Source organism: Cyprinus carpio, chromosome B1, assembly GCF_018340385.1.
Source record: "Cyprinus carpio isolate SPL01 chromosome B1, ASM1834038v1, whole genome shotgun sequence".
In the NCBI taxonomy this organism is placed as follows: Eukaryota; Metazoa; Chordata; class Actinopteri; order Cypriniformes; family Cyprinidae; genus Cyprinus; species Cyprinus carpio.
In genome coordinates, this window is record NC_056597.1 from 6,489,104 (window position 1) to 6,511,049 (window position 21,946).

At 34.5% G+C, this 21,946-nt stretch overlaps 1 protein-coding gene across 1 annotated transcript in view; it reads left to right on the plus strand.

Annotated features, from left to right (window-relative positions):
• The first annotated feature begins 1,114 nt into the window (after positions 1–1,114).
• The window catches only part of vps8 (VPS8 subunit of CORVET complex), a 134,863-nt gene continuing 114,031 nt past the window's right edge, over positions 1,115–21,946 (plus strand). Inside the window, 16 exon segments of the mRNA XM_042716369.1 lie at positions 1,115–1,338; positions 1,662–1,730; positions 3,114–3,244; positions 3,372–3,468; positions 3,890–3,922; positions 4,005–4,059; positions 4,312–4,317; positions 6,201–6,325; positions 6,437–6,523; positions 6,611–6,678; positions 8,384–8,537; positions 11,131–11,190; positions 12,386–12,493; positions 12,762–12,842; positions 12,932–13,102; positions 14,309–14,383. Of these exon segments, the coding sequence (XP_042572303.1) occupies positions 1,267–1,338; positions 1,662–1,730; positions 3,114–3,244; positions 3,372–3,468; positions 3,890–3,922; positions 4,005–4,059; positions 4,312–4,317; positions 6,201–6,325; positions 6,437–6,523; positions 6,611–6,678; positions 8,384–8,537; positions 11,131–11,190; positions 12,386–12,493; positions 12,762–12,842; positions 12,932–13,102; positions 14,309–14,383 (1,392 nt within the window). The 5' untranslated portion in view covers positions 1,115–1,266.

A 21,946-nucleotide genomic window follows, 5' to 3' on the forward strand; every position in this document is an offset into this window, starting at 1 on the left:
GCATACAAACTATTTCACAGTGCTACTGTTCGTAAAATTGGGCAAACATTTTACTGAAATAATGTTTTTCCTTCAGTCTGGATAAAAAAACAGCACCATGTTCAATCAACCATTTCTCTCAGAAATGCCTAATCATAAACGCAAGGGGGCAGCAAACCCCTACAATGAGATGACAGCCCGAAAAAAAAAAAAAAAAAAAAAAAAAAAAAAAAATATATATAATATATATATATATATATATATATATATATATATATATATATATATAATATATTATATATATATATATAATATATATAAGTAAATTTTCTATTATTTGTGGCCTTCTTAAAAATGTAACTTTAATTTAAATGGTACAATATCAATATTAATATAAAATTATTTTAATATCTATGTTTTTAGAGTAAATTTTCTTTTATTTGTTATTTTTTTACTTTCCACTACCTATTATTTAAACGCATTTAAACAAGAATATATACGTCTATTTATACAAACACATTTATTTATTTATTTGCGTATTTATTTATTTATTTATACACACATTTATTTATTTATTTATTATTTCTGCAGGTTTGGTCCCCCATAAGCTATGTATCAAAGCGGTAAATATGGCCTGATATGAAACTGTAAATAATTTATTTCTTACTTAGAAAGAACTATTAATTCTATTTAAATTAATATTATAATATTAAAAACAATCCAGTTTTTATAACAATATAAATTTTAATGAAATAATAAATCAATAATAATAATATAATAATAATAATAATTAACATTATTAACATTATTATTATTATTATGATTATTATTCGGAACATAGAACATTAAATCGAACTTTACATGTTTCACCATAAAGCCAGCAAAAATGCGAAATTGAGCACAGAAGGTAACGTTAGTGAAAAGTAAAAGTAAAAACAAAATACAAACCTGTATAAAAATTAAAATTAACTAAAAACAAAATACAAACCTGTATAAAAATTATAATTATAGATAAATATATTGCACTATTTGAATGAAAATTTTATTTTAAGGATAACGATTTATAAACAGGAAGTGGAATGGTTACGTATGCCGGTAGGTCCCGCCCACTGATCTATAATATAGAATATATCAGAGCCAGTCTATGGCTCTGGAATATATATAGATCAGTGGTCCCGCCTCTTCCGACACTATCAGGGATGTAAACTGCTGCTGCAGAGCATAATGAATACAGCTGATAAACATACAATATCAGTGTTATGACACTTGACAGCTAATCTCTATATAATGGCTGAATCTCCGGACAGTCGCAGTCTTGTTTCTGCGTCCTCACAGCTCAATTTAATGGAAATAGAGGCGGTAAGACTGAGATTGACTGCTTCAGTTTTTGTCTGTATGGTTTTGTTTCATTTGGTTCATTACAAACTTCGTGTTGTTCTTAGTGACATTTTACTAATGCTGCGTTAAGATCAGTGCGTTAAATATGTGCTTGTTTGTCATAGTCAGTGAGTTCGTCATTTGTGTAATATGTTTTGTACATGTGAATGGTTTGTGCATGTAAAGAATTGTACATTATTTTGTATGTACCTTCAGTATTCACCGCGAAAAACGGCAGTCATTGCGAACAGAGTGCTACTTTGATACATGTATTATTTAATATGAAGGACGTATTTATCTCTTAGATTGATGATAAAGAGTTTGACATCCCTCAAGTGGACACGCCTCCGACCCTAGAGAGCATCCTGAATGAGGTCAGTATGTTATCATACTTCCACAGTCATCTTACAGCATACTAGAGATATATTAAATCTGCAGATATACCAGTTATCCTGCTTAGTATTTATTACGAGTATTTTCTACAGTTCAGAATAGTAGTAAGAGTCATAAAACTATGAAATAACATGAATGGAAGTTGTAGAATTATATTATAAACTAGCCTAAATATCATCTGCTCATCCATTAAAACGATTTATAATGAAATTCATATGTAGACACATGAAGACTTGTTAAAAAATTGGGGTTGGGTCAGTTTTTGAAAGTCTCTTGTGCACCAAGTCTGCATTTATGTTATCAGAAATACAGCAAAAACAGTAATATTGTGATATATTGTTATTATTAGAGTTTAAAACAAGCATTTTTTTTTGTGTGTGTGAATATACTGTAAAATGTAATTCATTCCTTCATTCTAATCATTCTAATATGCTGATTTGCTGCTTGAGAAATTTCTTATTATCATCAACGTTGAAAACCGTTGTGCTGCTTCTTATTTCTGTGGAAACAATTATACATTTTGTTTTCAGGATTATTTGATGAATTGAAAATTCAAAAGAAAAAAAAATTAAAATAGATTTTTAACATTAACAGAGTAACATTTTACATTTATTTACGGTCACTTTTGGTCAATTTAAAGCATCCATGATGAATAAAAGTATTAATTTCTTTAAAAAAAATACTCACTGACCACAAAATTGATAATGTGTTTATCTACAAAACTAATGACAAGCATTTAAGCACAAGTCTTTAGTCCATGATTATCTAAACTCAGAGAGTTTGATTCCTAACCCTAAGGTTATGGGTTCGAGTCTCGGGCCGGCAATACCACGACTGAGGTGCCCTTGAGCAAGGCACTGAACCCCCAACTACTCCCCGGGCGCCGCAGCATAAATGGCTGCCCACTGCTTTGGATGGGTTAAATGCAGAGCACGAATTCTGAGTATGGGTCATCATACTTGGCTGTATGTCATGTCACACACTATATGGTAATCTTTAAATACCATGGTACTATCACAGTAGTCTTTTTGTAAGAACAGAGATAATAATAAACAGCTTTTCATATTGTTTGAATGGTAATTTTTACAAATGATCTTTTCTTTTAACATCTCTTAATTCAGCAGACATTTAATTTATTCATTTATTCAAGATGCTTTTATACAAATGAGGTACACGACGAGCAATATATCATAAAAGCAAATTATTTTTTCTTATACACAATACCAAGTTTCAAGTACAAGCTAGATTACTAACTAGAGCAGAAGTGAATGAGAGAGAGAGAGAAAACTAAAAAAAAAAACGGAATTATTATAGAAAGTGTTTATAACTGTAACTATTTTGGTTTTCAACACTCTTGTTTGCAGCCTGAAGATGAAGATGAGCCATTCATTCTGGAGGACACTTGTATTTTGAACACAGAGAACATTGATGCCCACTCGTGTGAAACCTCGTCTCTGGCCAGCTCTGACAGTGGAGACCGCACACATTTAAAGAGGAATGGACACTTTCTTGACCTGGCTACACATTAACAGCGCTTGCTCTGTATTGCTGTTGTGATAAATGTTTGGTGATTGAATGAAGTCTTTTCTTTTCAGTAATTAGTCTGTGTATGTTCACTTCAGGAGGAGGAAAGCAGTGGAAACTAATGCTACAGTACATGGATCTGTTCTTAGACGCAATGTGCTGAAAGGCATCTCAGCTCAGATGGTATCAGCTGCGGTAAGACCAATAATACTTCATCTATTGCTTGTGCTATAGTATGCAAAGCTATAATAAGTATGCTATGTGTAAATGTGTTATGTATATGATAATGTTTGTGGGTAATGTAAAATACATTATATTATGAAAAGCTACACTTACAGCAGTTATATAATAATACAAAAAAAAAAAATCATAATTAATTCAATTCTTTTCTGTATTTAATTGATTTTACTTTTCTTTCCTCAGATAAAATTCAGACATTGTCAGTTCATTTGGCAATGGTGCACAATCCTGTTTTAATAATTCAGAGCTATAAATAACACCTATAAAGTGAGAGCTATAAATAAGAGACTCTTCAAACAGAAATTTCTTCTATTCCAATGAAATTGTGTTGCTCAATTTATAATTTGGTGCTTTTACTCTTTCCATCTCTCTTCAGGATAAAGTTGATGCTGGCTTGCCAACGGCAATAGTGAGTATTTGACTTTCTTGTGATTTTTAATTAATGAAAAAAAAAAAAACCTTTCATGTCTGAAGTGCTTTTGTGTTTGCAGACTGTTTCAAATGTGATCGCTGTAGGGACGTCACATGGTCTGGCCTTAGTATTTGGTAAGCATGTTTCAGTTCTTTGTGCTGTTGTGTTAAAGTTGATAAAGATTTTTGGAAGGGATGTTTTATGTTTATAATCATAACAGTCTGTATAGAACTTTGTTTATCACAGTGTTTTATTAATATGTAAGGAAAATATGCCGTATTAGAACTCTTTATGTGCACAACTTTAAAAGTATTTGTCAATGAGTGTATTTTAAACGACTTTGGGACTATCTCTGTGCCTTGGCTTGTCTTGGGTGGAATATTCAGGAAAAGGTAATGTATTAATATAGTGCAAAATCTGGTAATACATCAATTTTTTCCATTGCATCATGTTTAGCATTACACATCAATGCCTATTTCACACTGGACATGTAAACAGAGCAAAAGCAGCATTCATTGCGCTTTCACACTGGCAGTGTTTCTAGTGACAGCTGATTGTGTTGACCCCCAGCTATCATCAGTATGTCATTGTGTCCTCCCTCCCCCACACACATCATAACCATATAAGATGTTAAATCATGTTGCATGCTGTGTACTGTAGTGTAGTTCATAAAGTATGATAACAATTTAAAAAATATATATTTCTATTTAAAATCTTTGGTAATACTTTATTTTAAGGACCAATTCTCAATATTATCTAGTTGCTTATTAGAATGCATATTACTAGCATGTTGGCTGTTTATTAATACTTACAAAACACATATTAATGCCTTATTCTGCCTGACCATATTTTCGATCCCTTAATGCTACCCCATATCTAGGCTAACTCCGTCTTTCCACTGCAGAGGAAACACTGAAGCTCCATCGAAAGTGCCATTTAGATGTATTTACACAGACTGTTTAATGAAGATAAGAAGTTTCATAAATGCATTCACATAATAAAATTACAAATGCATAAATGATGTTATAAGAATAAACGTTTCACTTTTTTAAACATTCGAAATGTTGGAAAAATTTAATGATAGGCCTACTTTTAAATATGAAACCAAACCACCAGTAGGTACCACTGTCTTAATGAGTGAGTCATTGGTTGATTCAATAAATAAAGCAAGTGACTGTCTTTATGAATGGCTCACTGAATCATTGACTCACCCGATTCGTTTAAAAATGCTGAATCATTTAGTAAATGTTCGGCCGTGGCTTTGCTTAGAACTATTTTCGTTAGCAAAAATGGTCAATAATGTGTCTAAAATGTAAGTCAGTTAATATTAACTACTTGTTTATTGAACTACTGTTGTATAAAATCAATGTCACATTTGCAATCATGCTAGTGCTTGGTCGTGTGATGTTGCTTAACCTATATCATATGTTATATAGAATATTTAGATTTTTTTTTCTACCGCAGTATGTTTGTTTATGTTTGTTTCTTTGTGTGTGCTGTTGCACCTATTAGTTTTGATTTCTCTGCGAGTCAGACTTTATCCGTCATCAGTCACCATTTACACTGATGATGGTCAGGCAAGTAAAATTCTATTTCAATTGCCCCTTCACAAAATCCACTTGTCCCGGACAAGCGTTTAATGTTGAGTCCTGCATACATACATCAAGTTTTGTCTTATTTTAAAAACTTTGTCATCTTGAGGCCCTTGGAAGTTTGCAGAGGCACCCTACTGGACCCAGGACCCCATTTTTGAGAGCACTGCAGTAGACAGTAGACTTACATGCTTTTATGCTTCTTTTTTCATGTTAATGGATTAGTATTTTGGCCAGGAACAGTGCAGTGTCACTTTAATTCAGTTTGAACAGCATAGCAAGAATAGGAAGGATCACAGCACTGCTTCTGCTACATAGTGCTGTGCTGTCTCACCTTTCAGTGTGAATGCTCTAACCTGTTAACATGGGTGCAGAAAAAAAGAAGTGTCTATTTATCTGCTTATGTGTCTAGTGTGAAATGTCCTAAGAGCATGCTAAATCATTTAAAGCATAGTTTTTTTTCTAATGGAAGGATATGAGCTGAGAAGTTTGCCATGGCTGTTTGCACGCCTTTCGTGTGTTTGTGTTTTGCTTTCGGCTGCATTTGGAAGTATTGTTACAAAAACAAACCACTGTGTGTGTAATTTTTTTTGATTATGTTGTTGATGAAGCTTAAAGGACCTAATTGGTCCATAATCTGCACTTAAGTGCTGTTTTGTCTAATTGGTATATTTTGATTTCAGATCAGAACCAGGCTCTGCGTCTCTGTCTTGGCACCACAGCGACAGGAGCGGAGTATGGGGCAGTGTCAGCTCTCAGTATTAATCACGATTGCACACGACTGCTTTGTGGCTTTGCCAAAGGACAGGTGAGCCGCAGCAAACCCTTAAACTCACAGGCAATCTTGATGGCAAATAGCTTTTTCATAATGATCAGGTCAGGTCAATGTATGTAAAGTGTCATTTTATTCCTAATGCAGATCACCATGTGGGATCTGGCCAATGGGAAGCTGCTCCGCACTATCACTGATGCCCATCCACCTGGCACTGCCATACTACATGTGAAGGTTATGCACTGTACTTATGTATGTACATTACATGCTTTGTTGTTCATTGGCATTGAATAAAGAACTTTGCTCTCTTGCTTTCTACAGTTCACTGACCACCCGGCACTAGCTGTGTGTAATGACAGTGGCGGATCTGTGTTTGAGCTGTCATTTAGGTGAGATGTACTTCAACTTAAACGTATCTTGAATTGTATAAAGCACATTTCTAACAATGTACTGTAGTACAGCTAACTGGTGTGTAGGGGCCAGTAGAGCCTCATGCATCTGACCAGGGATCCTCAAATCTGGCTTGCGAGATCCACTTTCCTGCAGAGTTTAGCTCTAACCCTGATAAAACTCAACTACCTGTGATTTTTTTTTTTAGCGTTCCTGAAGACATTGAATAGCATGCTTAGTTGTGTTTAATTATGGTTAGAGCCAAACTCTGCAGGAAAGTGGATTTAGTTGATTTACTTTAAATAAAATAAACTTTAACTGAAATAAAATAATATTAAAATGTTAACTTATTTTCTTTCATAAAATTAAATTAACTTAAACTAAAATGTAAAATTGTACAGACATTACAAACACAACAAAATGACTAATAATAATAAAGAAGTAAGATCTAATTCAAAATAATAACATTTTCAGTGATAATGAAACAACACTAGACACAACATAAAGAAGCCTCATGCTGCTTAAAAAATATTCAACAAACTTCTCACCCCCCCAAACAAAATAGAAAGCAACCTATAAGTGAGCTAAAATAGCTTTAGTATTTTTTTAATTACATAAATGATTAAAACTAACATACAGATAAAATTATCTACTTATTAAATTAAATTTTTCAGTTCTACTTCAAATATCTTTGATTTAAGGGTAAACATTTTCCTATATTCTAGTATTGCTCCATTCATTCTTTCTGTTGACTACAAAAAAAACAATATATATATATATACTTTAGTGCTGTCAAATGATTAATTGCATCCAAAATAAAAGTTTTTGTTTACGTAATATATGTATGTGTACTGTGTTTATTTATTATGTATATATAAATACACACACATTAAGTATATATATTGAAAATGTTTACATGTATATACATTTATATATTTATATTATTATATATTTTATATTCTATATAGATATATTTCATACATAAACATATTTTTCTTAAATATATTTATGCATGTATTTGTATTTATATATACATTATAAATATATACCGTGCGCACACATACATTATGTAAACAAAAATGTAATCGATTAATCACCATAATATTATATATATATATATATATATATATATATATATATATATATTCTTGCTTCTGTTCTTAACCATCTTTTTACTGTTCTTTCACTTTCTTTCCTGCGTTAATTTTTTGACATTCCACACTGTAAATGTTATGCACTGCACTACACTGTCATATTATTGCTGTATCGTTAATATCATGACTTGATATGCTGTCCCACTTTGCCAATATGTTATACCCACTCTATTTTAACATTATAAATTATTATATTGAACAATTACTAGCATTCACTTTTTTTGTGTCATATTTTACCTGACATTTCTCATTCATTTTTCTTACTATTGCTTCTATGGCAGAGAATAGAGCTCTGTCACATCCCTCAACTTAGAGATTCCAACAGAAACCTAATTATCTGAATCTGTATCAACTGATGAATTCTCTTATAACTCTAGTCTTATTGAAGAAGGAAATTGTCATTCATTTCCCACTAAATGCTTTTGTTGAGTGAAAAAAACATTCATTCTTATTAACCTGACGGGTATCTATCATTCACTGCTGTAATTCTGGGACTCTATTACAGAGGTTCTGGATTATGAATGTGCTCACATTCTCTTTCTCTGTCTAGGAGGGTAATGGGGATGAGGACATGTGAATCCAGGTGTTTGTTCAGTGGTTCTAAAGGTGAGGTTTGCTGTGTTGAGCCTCTACATGCTGGACCTGAACTGAAAGATCATCCCATTACCCACTACTCCCTGCTGGCCATGGCCTCACTCACCAAGGTACACTCATACATTCAGTACCTTTTACTGCTGACTACTCACTCCCTAAATTCTAGGGGTGTCACAATATCACTGTTTTTGTTCAGACCAATTATATATAACATACATAATCTTTTATTAGGCTCAAATATGGGGTTTATCGTTTAAAGGGGTTTATATGATGCGATTTCAATTTTTCCTTTCTCTTTAGAAAGCTCTTGGTGCATAAAGAAGAGCTGTGAAGTTGCAAAGACTAAAGTCTCAAATCCAAAGAGATATTCTTTATAAAAGTTAAGACTCGTCCACACCCCACTAAAACGGCTCGTTCTAACACGCCCCCGCATATCTATGTCAGTATGTGGGAAGATTTGCATAACGCCGCCCAGATGTTCACGCAAAGAAAGAAGGCGTACCTTTTATTCTCATTGTAGTATTGTTGTTGCAGCTGCCGCCATGACGTATAGACGCTGTGTGTTTTACTGTGAAAGCGAAACTACTTTGTTTGGCCTTCCAAAAGAGGACGAAATCCGCTTTGTCATGCCTGGAGCTGATCCGTGCTGGTCGCTGAGGAAATACATCAACTTTGCACTGTGGATCGCTGGATCGGCTTTCACTGTGGATGAAGCGTAGTCCAGCCCGGGGTCGTCACATGTAGTTGCCGCAAGCACTGCCGGACTCTCCTTCATAGAATCCACCGGCTGCGCTGTTCTCAAGCTACAGGCCTCTGCTCACTCAAGGCATGTGTGTGACACTGTTTCGTTGAGAAAGTGAAACTACATTGTTTGGCCTTCCAAAATAGGACACGACTAGAAATCATGTTTATATCACGTTTATAATGGGTTTTATGTTGATGTCTCGTCACTCCGGCCGGACAGGGTATCACAAAATGTTAAGAGGCATAACATTTCCTTCACACGCTTGAGGTATTCGGCCAATCACAATGCACTGGATAGCTGGCCAATTACAGCACACCTCGCTTTTCAGAGCGATGAGCTTTGTAAAAATCTACACGTTTCAAAAGGTGGGGAATAGAGGAGAAACAATAATGTACAGTATGTGGAAAATAATGTGGTTTTTGAACCTTAAACCGCATAAACACATTTCATTACACCAAATACACAAAATAATGTTCTTTTTAGCAGCATCATATGACCCCTTTAATAAAATGTTTTGTGTGTGTGTATGTGAAAACATCTTTATTATTAAAACTGTAAAGATTTTTGCTGATTTTATTATATACATTGTTGTTGTTTCAAAAGATTTTGTGAAATGTTTGGATTTTTGGCTTCAGGTGGTTCCCACAAAAGCAGCAAATAATCAAAAATGCTTTTGTAATCACACCAGTGCAACTAAAATGTAGTTGCACAGGAGAATTTGCAAAATTGGACCATTTAGTTACAGTGTGTGCTGGCCTGGTTCATTTACAGTGAGAATAAACATGTTTTGTGCCAAATTAAATCGATAAATTGTGCACTTAATGACTAGGCATTTCTCATATTCAGCGCACTGATACATTTTTTGGCCCAGTGTTTGTTTCATGTGTTCGATTGTCAAAATAATAGCTCTGCTGCTCTACAGTTCAGAAATAGTCAATTTTCCTTTTCAGCCTGAAATAGCATCTTGATAACTCTATGCAATTCAGGGCAAAATTGATACATTTCAGACTTTGGTTTTTGCTTGTTTTTGTATACTAAACATGTTTTGCAGTGTTGGGTTTTCAGTTAATGTAACATTTGTGTTTTTGAGAACATGCTTTAAAATGAAAGGATTTTGAATGGTTGTTAATGTCTTTTCGTTCATTAGCTAGAAGAATATCACTCTAAAAAATTAATTGCAAAGATATTATTCCTCTGTGTCAATTCTGTTATAGTTGTGGTGTGGATTCTGTTATTATCTTAGAGTTGTAGCTTTTTATTTTTTTATAGCTTTTTAATGTTCAGAGTGGTCATTCTTCATGTGAATCGGCCTTAAAGGCCTATTTCCAATGGACTTCTTAACAGTTTCTCTTTTAACTTCATTCAGCTTAAAACTCATGTGTCTATAACAGCCATTCCACATTGGCCTCAGAGAACAAGTAGCATAAAACGTGCAACAACAGTGACAAGCTGACCTAATAAAGTATTATAAAAAGCAGCTGCTGGCATAATAAGTATGTTTGATATATTTATACATTTTAATATCATGTGATGCTGAAGACTGGAGTAATGGCTGCCTTAAATTCAGTTTTGCATTACCGGAATAAATTGCATTTTAAAATATATTTAAACAGAAGAGTTATTTTAAATGATAATAATATTTCACAGTTTTACTGTTTTACTGTATTTTTCATTAAATAATTGCAGCCTTCGTGAGCACAAGAGACATAGAGATCTTACTAACTCCAAACTTTTGAGCGGTGATATATATATGTCACTGTATCTGCATTAAATGGGGTGAAATTTATATTTCACATTACTTCTATTTTGGTTTTATGTGTGTAAACTAACAGTATTGTCATATCTTGTGAATTGCTTGTTTGTTTGAGGCACCACTCAGCTACTAGCATCCAAACACACTGGATTTGTTTCTGTTTGACTGCAATTTTATTTAGCCACGGAACTCTTTATTTTGACAGATTCTGCTGATAGGACTGAAGCCTTCGCTCAAAGTGTGGATGACTTTTCCCTACGGCAAGGTGCAGTGCACACTTTCATTCTCTGTGTTCTTGTGTGTGTATCTGTTTGCTTTTCCAACAGCCATCAACATGGCATCTAACAGATAAACTTATAACCTCTGTATTCAAGATTTATGTTAGCATTTGTTTTCACAGCACGTACACGATTGACTGCATCTCTAGTGTTTTCCTCTCTTCAACTGTAAATATCATATACAAGTTCAAACATTTATATATCTTATACCTTACATTACTCAGCCCTGATCTCAGTGTCACCATGCATAAAGGGATTTGCCCAAAACTCAAAATTCTGTCATCATTTACTCACTGTCATGTCATTCCAAACCCATTAGACTTTCATTTATCCTCAGAATCATAACTGCACTTTCAGTGCATCGAGTAATCATCATGCTTTTTAGCTGTATTAAAAAGAAAAGTTTTGTTGCATTTAGTTATTTGCAGACATGACAGTGGGTTTTTAATTTAAAGTGGTCATGAATTCATAATTTGATCTTATTTATTCCCTTAATTCATATTAATGGTATTATTGTGAATAATTGACCATTGCACATATATTTGCATTTTCCATGAAAATACATCACAATGCAGAAGTCAATTCTAACTTTTGTTTTATGCTGACTTTAGAGCAGAATATCTGTAAATAATTATTCACAATTATTGTAAAAAAATAAATGCTTTTATTTTTTGGAAGTTGCATTTAAAATACACACAAATCACACATTAGAGCTTTATAGTGAGATGCCATTAAAACCTGCTAAGATTTCTGTAAACCTCTAAACAAAAGTTCTGAAATGACTGTTGAACTGGATTCATCTTCTGGTCTATTGTCTCCTTTATGCCTGTGTCGAGGTTGTTCTCTTCAATTAAATTTCGCTAAATTGGATTCATTTAGCACAGAGCAGATGGACCAGCTGCCTATTAGCACGCAAATATCACTCAATTCTGCCTCACATGATTGATTTGGCTTATGAAGGAGTTCTGAGGTTCCTGCAAACATTTGCATGGCATCTTCTCACAGGAAAAGTCGCTGCTGGTAGGAAAAGATGCCAATTAAGTGCGAGGTCCGAAAAGCACCAGCAAGTGTGACAATAAGAACTTGCAGTGTGAACAAGGAAGTAGCAGGATACTTGCGTCTTTGGTTCGGACTCATTGCCATTCTAAATATCTCATACATTTGAAATGTTTTTGAATGCAGACGGATCCTGCGAGTGTTCCCTTGTTGGCTTGGCAGTTTGTGGCAGCACAGAAAACAATCAACCCCGTCCTGGCCTTCTGTAGAGGAAACACCATCCACTTCCTGCTGGTCTGTTTGAGCAAAACTGTTTTCAAAGTGATAAAAAGAATATAGACTTGAAGGTGAAGTGTGGCATTTCTGTTCTGTTTGAACATCCCTAGTGGACAGACAAACCAATAATGTCAGTTCAATGAGGGATAACTGTTTGAGACATTTAAAAGTAGTTAGAAAATAAGTCATAAATATGTTTAGTTCTGCTAGTGGAACAGAAATGACATACTTCACCTGTTAATAAGGTCATTCAGTAATCAACCCACTCTGTTGTTTTGGTGCTCAGGTTAAAAAGGATGAGTCTGGCACCATCCATGTCATCAAACAGAGACAGCTTCAACTCAACTGTGACTTCATCAGTCTGAGCGTGAGTCAGACCCTCACTAACAATCATATGAGTTTGATTACCTTTATGACAGTGTGCATTGTTTCATGTTGTCTCTCGTCTCTTGGCAGTGGATAAACCCCCGCACGCTTGTGTTAATGGACAGCACAGAGAAGCTGCGAGTGGTGGACAGGCCCAGTCAGGAGGAACTGGAGACGGTGGACATGGCCGAGCTGCAGCTGGTTTATAACAGCAGCCATTTTAAATTGCTTGCTACCGGATGAAATGTCAGCCAAGCACTGGTAAACACCAGGATCTTGATATGCCAGAGTTCTCACCATTTAGTCGGGTGCATGTTGTACTTTATAGTGTGAAACAGTGAATGCCCCCTTTTCCCCATGACCTAGGTTTTGGAAGTATTTTTCCCCATTTATTTTGTTCATAAGGATTAAAACATATGAAGAATAAAGTATTTGTGGCCTTCGATCAAACAGCTTGATGAGCAACCATGAATCACTGCAGCTGAGATATATCATGACATTACAGTTTATTGAGTATTAAAATATTGAAAGTATTAAAAAATGAGAGAAATCTTCTTAAAGAATACTTAAAGAATCAATTCAAGTATGCACTATGTCATTAAATGTAAATAAATAAATACAATTAAAATAATTTTCATCAATTGAAATTAAGCTGAAGTAAAGTAAAATATGAATATTCGATAAACTTTAACTTAAAAGAAATCTATGAAAATTAGACGTTGCCTGGACAACTAACTGAAATAAAGTAAGTTTAAGCACTAAAATGAATCAAAATTAAGCAAAATAAATTAAAGCTAAATATTAAAAGCAAAAACTAAAGAGAAAAGCACATAACAAAATCAAAATGACAATTGAATATGTATATATATAAAAATAAGTTAAATAAAAAATATTAACAAAATCTATAATGGTATATAAATAATGCTAAAATAGCACTTATAAAAATATAGTACATTAAGTTCTGCTACTAAGCACAATTTAGTAAATGATCATTCTGTAAAATCACAATGGCTTGTGACTTTTACAGAAGCATGTATACTCCCATTTAACCATCTCAGAATGCATGGTAGGTCTGTCTTGAAAAGGCAAAAATCTCTGACAAAAAAATAAATAAAATCTCTATTGTAAGAATTTCTGTATGAAGAAAATGAATACAAATATTACCTGCATGTAGACAGGAGGAATCATTTGAGGCCAGCCAGTATACAATTTTCATATAATACACAATGTAGATGAGGCTGAGATCAGGTTGTAAAGAGCATAGATTAAAGATTCAGAAGTCATTGTTAAGACCATTTACCAAATGTCATATTCATAAACACACGAAGAACCCAATGGCCAATTCATGAGATGTAAAGGAACTATAGAAGGAAGCTTCACATTGACTGTCTGGCATATAAAGACCTTTTTTTCCCCTTGTATATAAAGGTGAAGACATTTAATCACTTTTCCTCTGTATATCTTTAGGCTCTAGTTGGAGAGAAGACATGTTATCAGTCTGTTTGCAGCTATGCAGGCCAGATCATGTATCTGGGAACAAAGGTAAAGCCACTCATGATAGCACTGAACACAAGCACAAAACAGCACATAAGAATGGACTTTCTACATTGCTAAAAGTTCAGTTCTGTGCGAGCTTCCAGTATAGTATTCTCCCATAGCACACTGGTTGTAACAAAGTCCTTTAATTAGAGTACACTGTGCTGTGGGCAGCTACATCATTAAACAAATTCATGTACTTTGCTCTGAATTTGTATCTAATTTGACAAAATTGCAAAAATAAGGGTACTACAGAATCTGGCACAGTCCCAGCAGTCAGCATGTGACATCATAAGAGCCTGCGGCAATGCAAGGACTAGAGCAACAGAAAGGGGATGTAATTCTGAATGTTTACTCTGAGAATCATGAGGTCATGTCAGTTACTTTGTTTAGTTTTGTTTACTTTTACTATATAGAGTACTGTACAAAAATATAATTAAAATTGCCATTAAAGATCTACGAGTTTAATGTCAACATCCAGTCTATGTTTTATAATATAGATGTTTTAGCAACAGTATAGGACTTCATACATTTATTATGAAACAGTGAAACGAATCCAATCCATCACACTTGGGTGAGTTGTCCATCACAAGTAACAATTTACCGGGGAAAAACATTTTTGTCCACAAACATGTAAACTTTTAGAAATGTTGATATATTCTCAACTGTTTACATCAGATTTTGTCTGAAAGATTTACCCTCCATCATGTTTCTCCAAGAAATGATGCAATCTGCATTCATGTTGTAGAACTGTACGTGATATTACTCTCTCACAAACAAAATGAGCTTGTAGCAGGACCAAACCTCTCCCCCCACACTTGACTAGGAGGGAGTAAAAGATCCCCATCTCCCTAATCCCTCATTTAAGACAAAACTATGTTCTAAGCATGAGCGTGCAATTGGTTATCTTACATTTGATTATTATTATTTCCAGCATTAGTTTTATGTTCATTCCTTAGGTTTTTCAATTTGATCATTACTGCACTAAATGCTCCTTCTGGAGCAGTATTATTGGTATCTCAATACAGCATTGTTCCCCAAATATAATACATACCTTTTTTAGTTAATAATATAAAGCTATTCTATTTTGCTCTGTCATTCTGCTTGTTGTGTCCAATTGCTCTCCTAGACGTGATAAGGCCTCATCAGTATAATTAATAAATCTTTGCTGATTGTACATTATGTACTTTAATTAATCCTTTCTGTAATTTTATTTATTAACATAACAGTGATACAGCTGGGATGAAAAAATTTTTATCAAAATTTACAGTAAATATAATTATTATTGTAATTAAAATTAATATTGATTCAAACACTAATTTAACTTTATCTCTTGTATTAAATTCGTTAAGTATGCCTTTAGGTTGACCAGTTGAATTTATATAATCTGTAGGGACTTTTTCATCTGCTCTTTTGGTACTATTTTTTTTTTCTTAATTTGTTGTTTCCTCTTCTAGAGAGATATTACTCATTTTATGTGTCAGCATAACCCTAGTAATCCTGACCAATTTTCTGGTAATGTTGGCAAGAGGCCATATTTTTCCGCACATCCACCGTATGTCTGCCAATGCAATATTGATTTAATCAAATATAGGTGGTGGGTCATCCTTTTATTACTAAATAGTCATCTTTACATTGTGGAATTTTTCATATTTTGCTGCATTTCCTTTCAAATCTTCCTACATCAATATTACCCTTCTTTTCATAATATTCACATTTTTGATCTGCCATTAATTGTATTTTCCCTTGTGGTTTTTGTATTTTTCCCATATACTGTTGGCCATTTATGGATTCGTATGCACTGCAACTCAGTTGCTTCTCTAGTTTGTTGTAGATTGGAGAAACTGTCACCAATATGGGCAAAATGGCATTTTTTGGGTACAGTTTCTAAAGGTATTTATTTCTCTAGATCTTTCTTTTAAGCATTTACCTCCCAGTTTTATTACTAATCCCATTTTAACTAGATAGTCCTGGAAATTAATTTAATAATTTCAAAAGTAAATTTCTGGCTAAAATTAATTTTTCATCTTGGTTTGTTTAGGCCTATTTAAAATGATACACATCGGTTCATTATTTTTTACAATTATTTCACAATTATTTTAATCTCCAAACTGTTTTAGATAGTTCTGCTTCATTTCTTATGCTTTGCTAAATAAAAAATGTTGGGTTGTGCTTCTGCTTTCCCGTTCACACATGGATGGATCATGAGAGCATTTTCTGTGCTTAACCCCATGATGTGTTTAACAACACTTGCAGCGCGGATTACAGTTAATATCTGCACCGGAGTGAGCTTGAGTTTTTATGGACATATTTCATAGACTTATTAACATATGTAAATGAAAAAATTAAAACATAAGTGAATAATATTATAAATAATCCTAAAAAAAAAAAACAAATTTAAATAATTAAATTCTGGCATATTAAACTTTTTTATTAAGTTTAATCTTACAGTAATGTCAATAATCTAAAACAATGAGGTGGAATGGAAAAGTTTGAGAACTCTTGTCTTAAAAGGTGGAATGGAAAAGTTTGAGAACCCTTGTCTTAAACCATTCATCATGAAATATTCTACAACTTGAACTGTGTATGAGTATTGGTAAAATATATAATACTGGTCTTGCTTTAAAGCAAACTATGCAGTTTCTCCATTTTTCTTTTTTTGCTGTATAATTTACCCATTTATACCAATTATTTTCTTCTACCTTTTTCCATAAAACATTTGAATTGCTAATTGTCTTATAACTAATATTATGGTTGTCATTTACAATGTGTCTATTTTGTCTAGATACTTTTCCCTCCTTTTCTAGTTCTTGTTCTTTTTGGATTAAGTCAAAGCCACTGCTAGATTGATTCTGAAGTCTGCTGTTGTTGGCTACCGCTTGAGCTTGTATAATTAGATGCATTAGGCATGTGATGATCATCAGATATCTTTTCACTTTTCTGCTTTGTTGGCCCACGTCTGCTCCCAAGTATTTTGATCATCTCGTTAGCCATCCCATCACTCATTCCATCTTCACTAGGGTGACTCTTTGCGAGTCGTTGCAATGGTCTTTCCCTTGTTGGCAAGGGAGGGCCGTTACAAGCATGCCCTTCATCCCTCACTTCATGCTGTGTGGAGTTGTTGAAGTGGTTCTTATTGGTGGAGCAAACCATTCCCGGTCCTTGATAGCACTGCTGTCACCAGTAAATAGAAACTTTCAGAGGCTACTGTTAGTTTTATCAAGCAGCTCATTTGCTCATCTGGCCAGTCGTCCTTCTTGGTGTGACCTGTGGAAATTTCATGTGGGTGGAGGGCTGTCCTGGCCCCTTTTTTGAGCTCTCACAAATCCATTACTGTCAATACAATGAGTAAAGGGCTAATACCCACTTTCTATAATAAAAAGCTTTAATTAATTATTTGCATTCTTACTATGTTTTAATTAATTTCAAATTTATTCCCAACAAATTGCTAATTCAGTTATCTCTTTGTTTTATAAATAGTTCCATTATATCACTGGATAATTTCCTAGGCCTATCTTGCTCAGTAGCATAGACCTTTTGACTTGGAAAACACTCAACCCACTTTATTTATGTTAAAAGTCAGAAAGACAATATTTTATCCTTTTGACACAGAATCAGCTCCATCATTATATGATGAAAAGAAAGTTAGATGTGGGGTGGACAGAGCAAACTTGCATTGCTCTGCCTTCCCATGTTGTATGCTGCGCAAGTGTGGCACTGCTTTTCTTTCTGCCACATCAATGACCTAGGTACTGACCAGGAAATTTTACCAAATTCATCCATGGTCATTATTTTACTGGGCATAATTTGCCCTGTGGGCCCACATATTAAAATTTGCATACAGCTGTTTTGGCAAATTGATTGATTTGCCTCAGTGTCTCGTCAGACACCCTCTTTTCACTCCATACAACACCATCATTCATACTTTTTCACACCCTTTCACACTCCCCTTTTGGCCAAAAACATGTTTTTTTTTTCTTGAGATTTCAGCTGATTATGAGCTAAATGTGGAACGGCATGTATTCTGTGTAGGATAACATGAACCTTTTCTCCGTTAGAGCGTAGATCTTGTATCATTCCACATGGTTTCTAGATGTCATGCAACTGGGCAACGTCAGTCACCATGAAGTTTAATTTAACACTGCTGTATAAAGGCTGTATTTTTTTTCTTTTCATCAAAATCTAATAGATTAAATTGTATAATTTCTCAAATGTCACTTGTTTGTCTACAAACCCGATTCCAAAAAAGTTGGGACACTGTACAAATTGTGAGCAAAAAAAGGAATGGAATAATTTACAAATCTCATAAACTTATATTTTATTCACAATAGAATATAGATAACATATCAAATGTTGAAAGTGAGATATTTTGAAATGCCATGCCAAATATTGGCTCATTTTGGATTTCATGAGAACTACACATTCCAAAAAAGTTGGGAAAGGTAGCAATAAGAGGCCGGAAAAGTTAAATGTACATATAAGGAACAGCTGGAGGACCAATTTGCAACTTATTAGGTCAGTTGGCAACATGACTGGGTATAAAAAGAGCCTCTCAGAGTGGCAGTGTCCTTCAGAATTCAAGATGGGCAGAGGATCACCAATTCCCCCAATGCTGCGGAGAAAAATAGTGGAGCAATATCAGAAAGGAGTTTCTCAGAGAAAAATTGCAAAGAGTTTGAAGTTATCATCATCTACAGTGCATAATATCATCCAAAGATTCAGAGAATCTGGAACAATCTCTGTGCATAAGGGTCAAGGCCAGAAAACCATACTGGATGCCCGTGATCTTTGGGCCCTTAGACAGCACTGCATCACATACAGGAATGCTACTGTAATGGAAATCACAACATGGGCTCAGGAATACTTCCTGAAAACATTGTTGGTGAACACAATCCAACGTGCCATTCGCTGTTGCGCAAGTTGTTATCAGCACTCAGTTCAGAAGCCTGCATCTCTGATGGTATGGGGTTGCATGAGTGCGTGTGGCATGGGCAGCTAACACATCTGGAAAGGCACCATCAATGCTGAAAGGTATATCCAAGTTCTATAACAACATATGCTCCCATCCAGACGTCGTCTCTTTCAGGGAAGACCTTGCATTTTTCCCACATGACAATGCCAGACCACATACTGCATCAATTACAACATCATGGCTACGTAGAAGAAGGATCCGGGTTCTGAAATGGCCAGCCTGCAGTCCAGATCTTTCACCCATAGAAAACATTTGGCACATCATAAAGAGGAAGATGCGACAAAAAAGACCCCCCCCCCCGACCTAAGACAGCTGAGCAACTAGAAGCCTGTATTAGACAAGAATGGGACAACATTCCTATTCCTAAACTTGAGCAACTTGTCTCCTCAGTCCCCAGATGTTTGCAGACTGTTATAAAAAGAAGAGGGGATTCCACACAGTGGTAAACATGGCCTTGTCCCAACTTTTTTGAGATGTGTTGATGCAATGAAATATAAAATCAACTTATTTTTCCCTTAAAATTATAAATTTTCTCAGTTTAAACATTTGATATGTCATCTATGTTGTATTCTGAATAAAATATTGAAATTTGAAACTTACACATCATTGCATTCTGTTTTTATTCACAATTTGTACAGTGTCCCAACTTTTTTGGAATCAGGTTTGTAATTTTAAAGTTTAGTCAAATAATTTTTGTTATTGCTCATGAGCTTCTTTGAGAAAAGTATTGGATATCTCTGCATAATCTAGGATCCATGGCCATCAACATTTCCATCTTGTTATCCCCAGTGATGACCGCATATGTGATTTCATGATTTTGGATCTTTGGAGTAATTTTTATTATTATTTTATAGTTGTTTAAATGAAATTGCCCTTACTATGCCAAATCCAGCTCCATTTTTATCTTATTGGTGAGACAAGCACTGACTTCTATCTGTCTAAATTACTTTTTTTCTTTAAGACATAAGGTTGGACTGGTACCTATTGAAAAGCATATTGAGAATGTTAGTTAAAACACAGAATTCAAAGAAGTGCTGTGAGACCAGTGAATAATCAAGATTAATAAAGTTAATTAAATAATTAAAATTTGAAGCAGTCTATAGTGAGTGATCATTAAATATGCAGCACCTGTGCACGCAATGGGAATGGATGGAATTCCTTCTGGTTAGATCTTCAGCCTGTTGAAGCTGTATGGCTGTTGCACTGGGTCGGTCAGTATGTGATGGCACTCAAATGCCTGATTTCATGGTATTCGGTCTTCGTTGTTTCTCTGCCTCTCCACAGTCTGGCTTTTGATTGATCCTGCCAAAGTTTGGCATTTCAGGATGTTATCTTCATCCTCAGGAAAAGTCACAAGTTAAAGAATCCCCTTTCCCTGCTTTAAATCAGCATTTCTCCATGCTGAAGTTTAAACTTCTCTTTCAGGAGGGAAATTGCAAGTCCATCAGCCCTCTCTCTTCTTCTCTCTGCAGCTGTCTTTGCCTCTTCACCACTTCTGGACAAACTCCAGTTCATTGCTTCCCTTTTTCAAGGCACTGTTCCAGAAGTCATCTGAAATTTGAACACTCAGAGACTGCATTAATCAAATTGAACCTCTCTAAACCCAATACCAAATCATTTCTTATCAATCAAATCTTTATCTAATTTTCACTTTTCAACCATCTCTTTCAATGGTCTCTTAATAAAAAGAATCTCATCTGGTTGAAAACAGCAGTTCTCTTATTCTGTGTTAGTAAAGCAAGTTCTTCATTGCAGAAAAACAGCAAGCAGTTTTTTCTTTGCAAAATGCAGAAAGCATCTACCTTTATTATCTAAGCATACTACAATAAGACAAAATATATATATTTTTTTTTACAACAACATGATGTGCATATAATAATAATAATAAAGACTTCAATCATAATTTTTCTTCTATATTTGCATACATGATTCAGAATAATCTGGTAATGGTATAATCTGTTATAAAGTCCCTTTATTGTTTTTAGGGCTCATACACTCATCCTTTGTCCCTTTTTTAGATAGGGCTCAAACACTCATTCACTCTTTTCCAGCATAACACCAGCTGTGTCCGTCTCTGTGACCTGATCACACTCAAGTGATGGTCCAGGAGGGGCACACACCTTTTGCTCCACCAGATATAGAGTTTATTTTCTCATACGACCACAAGTTACAAATAGACTCAGACAGACACATACATTTACACAGACTACACTACACTCTTCCTGAGTGACCTGTCAGTTACTCGCTTTTTCACTAATACACTTCCTCAACACAGTAAAAACTGTACTCTGCTGGATTTTTGCCTAGGACTTTGCGTGCTATACTTTATCTGCTTAACGTTTATTGATTTCTATCAAGGCCCACTAATCAATAAACACAGACCATTGGATGCAATGTGTATCTGCTTAACGTCTACTGATTTCCATCAAGGCCCACTAATCAGTAAACACAGATCCTTGCATGCACAAACTGCCCTCATTTACTATTACAGTAAAACAGATCAGTGCATGCAATTATTTCTTCTGGAATCAAAACCCTTTTTCTTTTTGTTCTTTACATTTGGAGGAGCATTTTCGAGTGTCTATACCACCACCGGC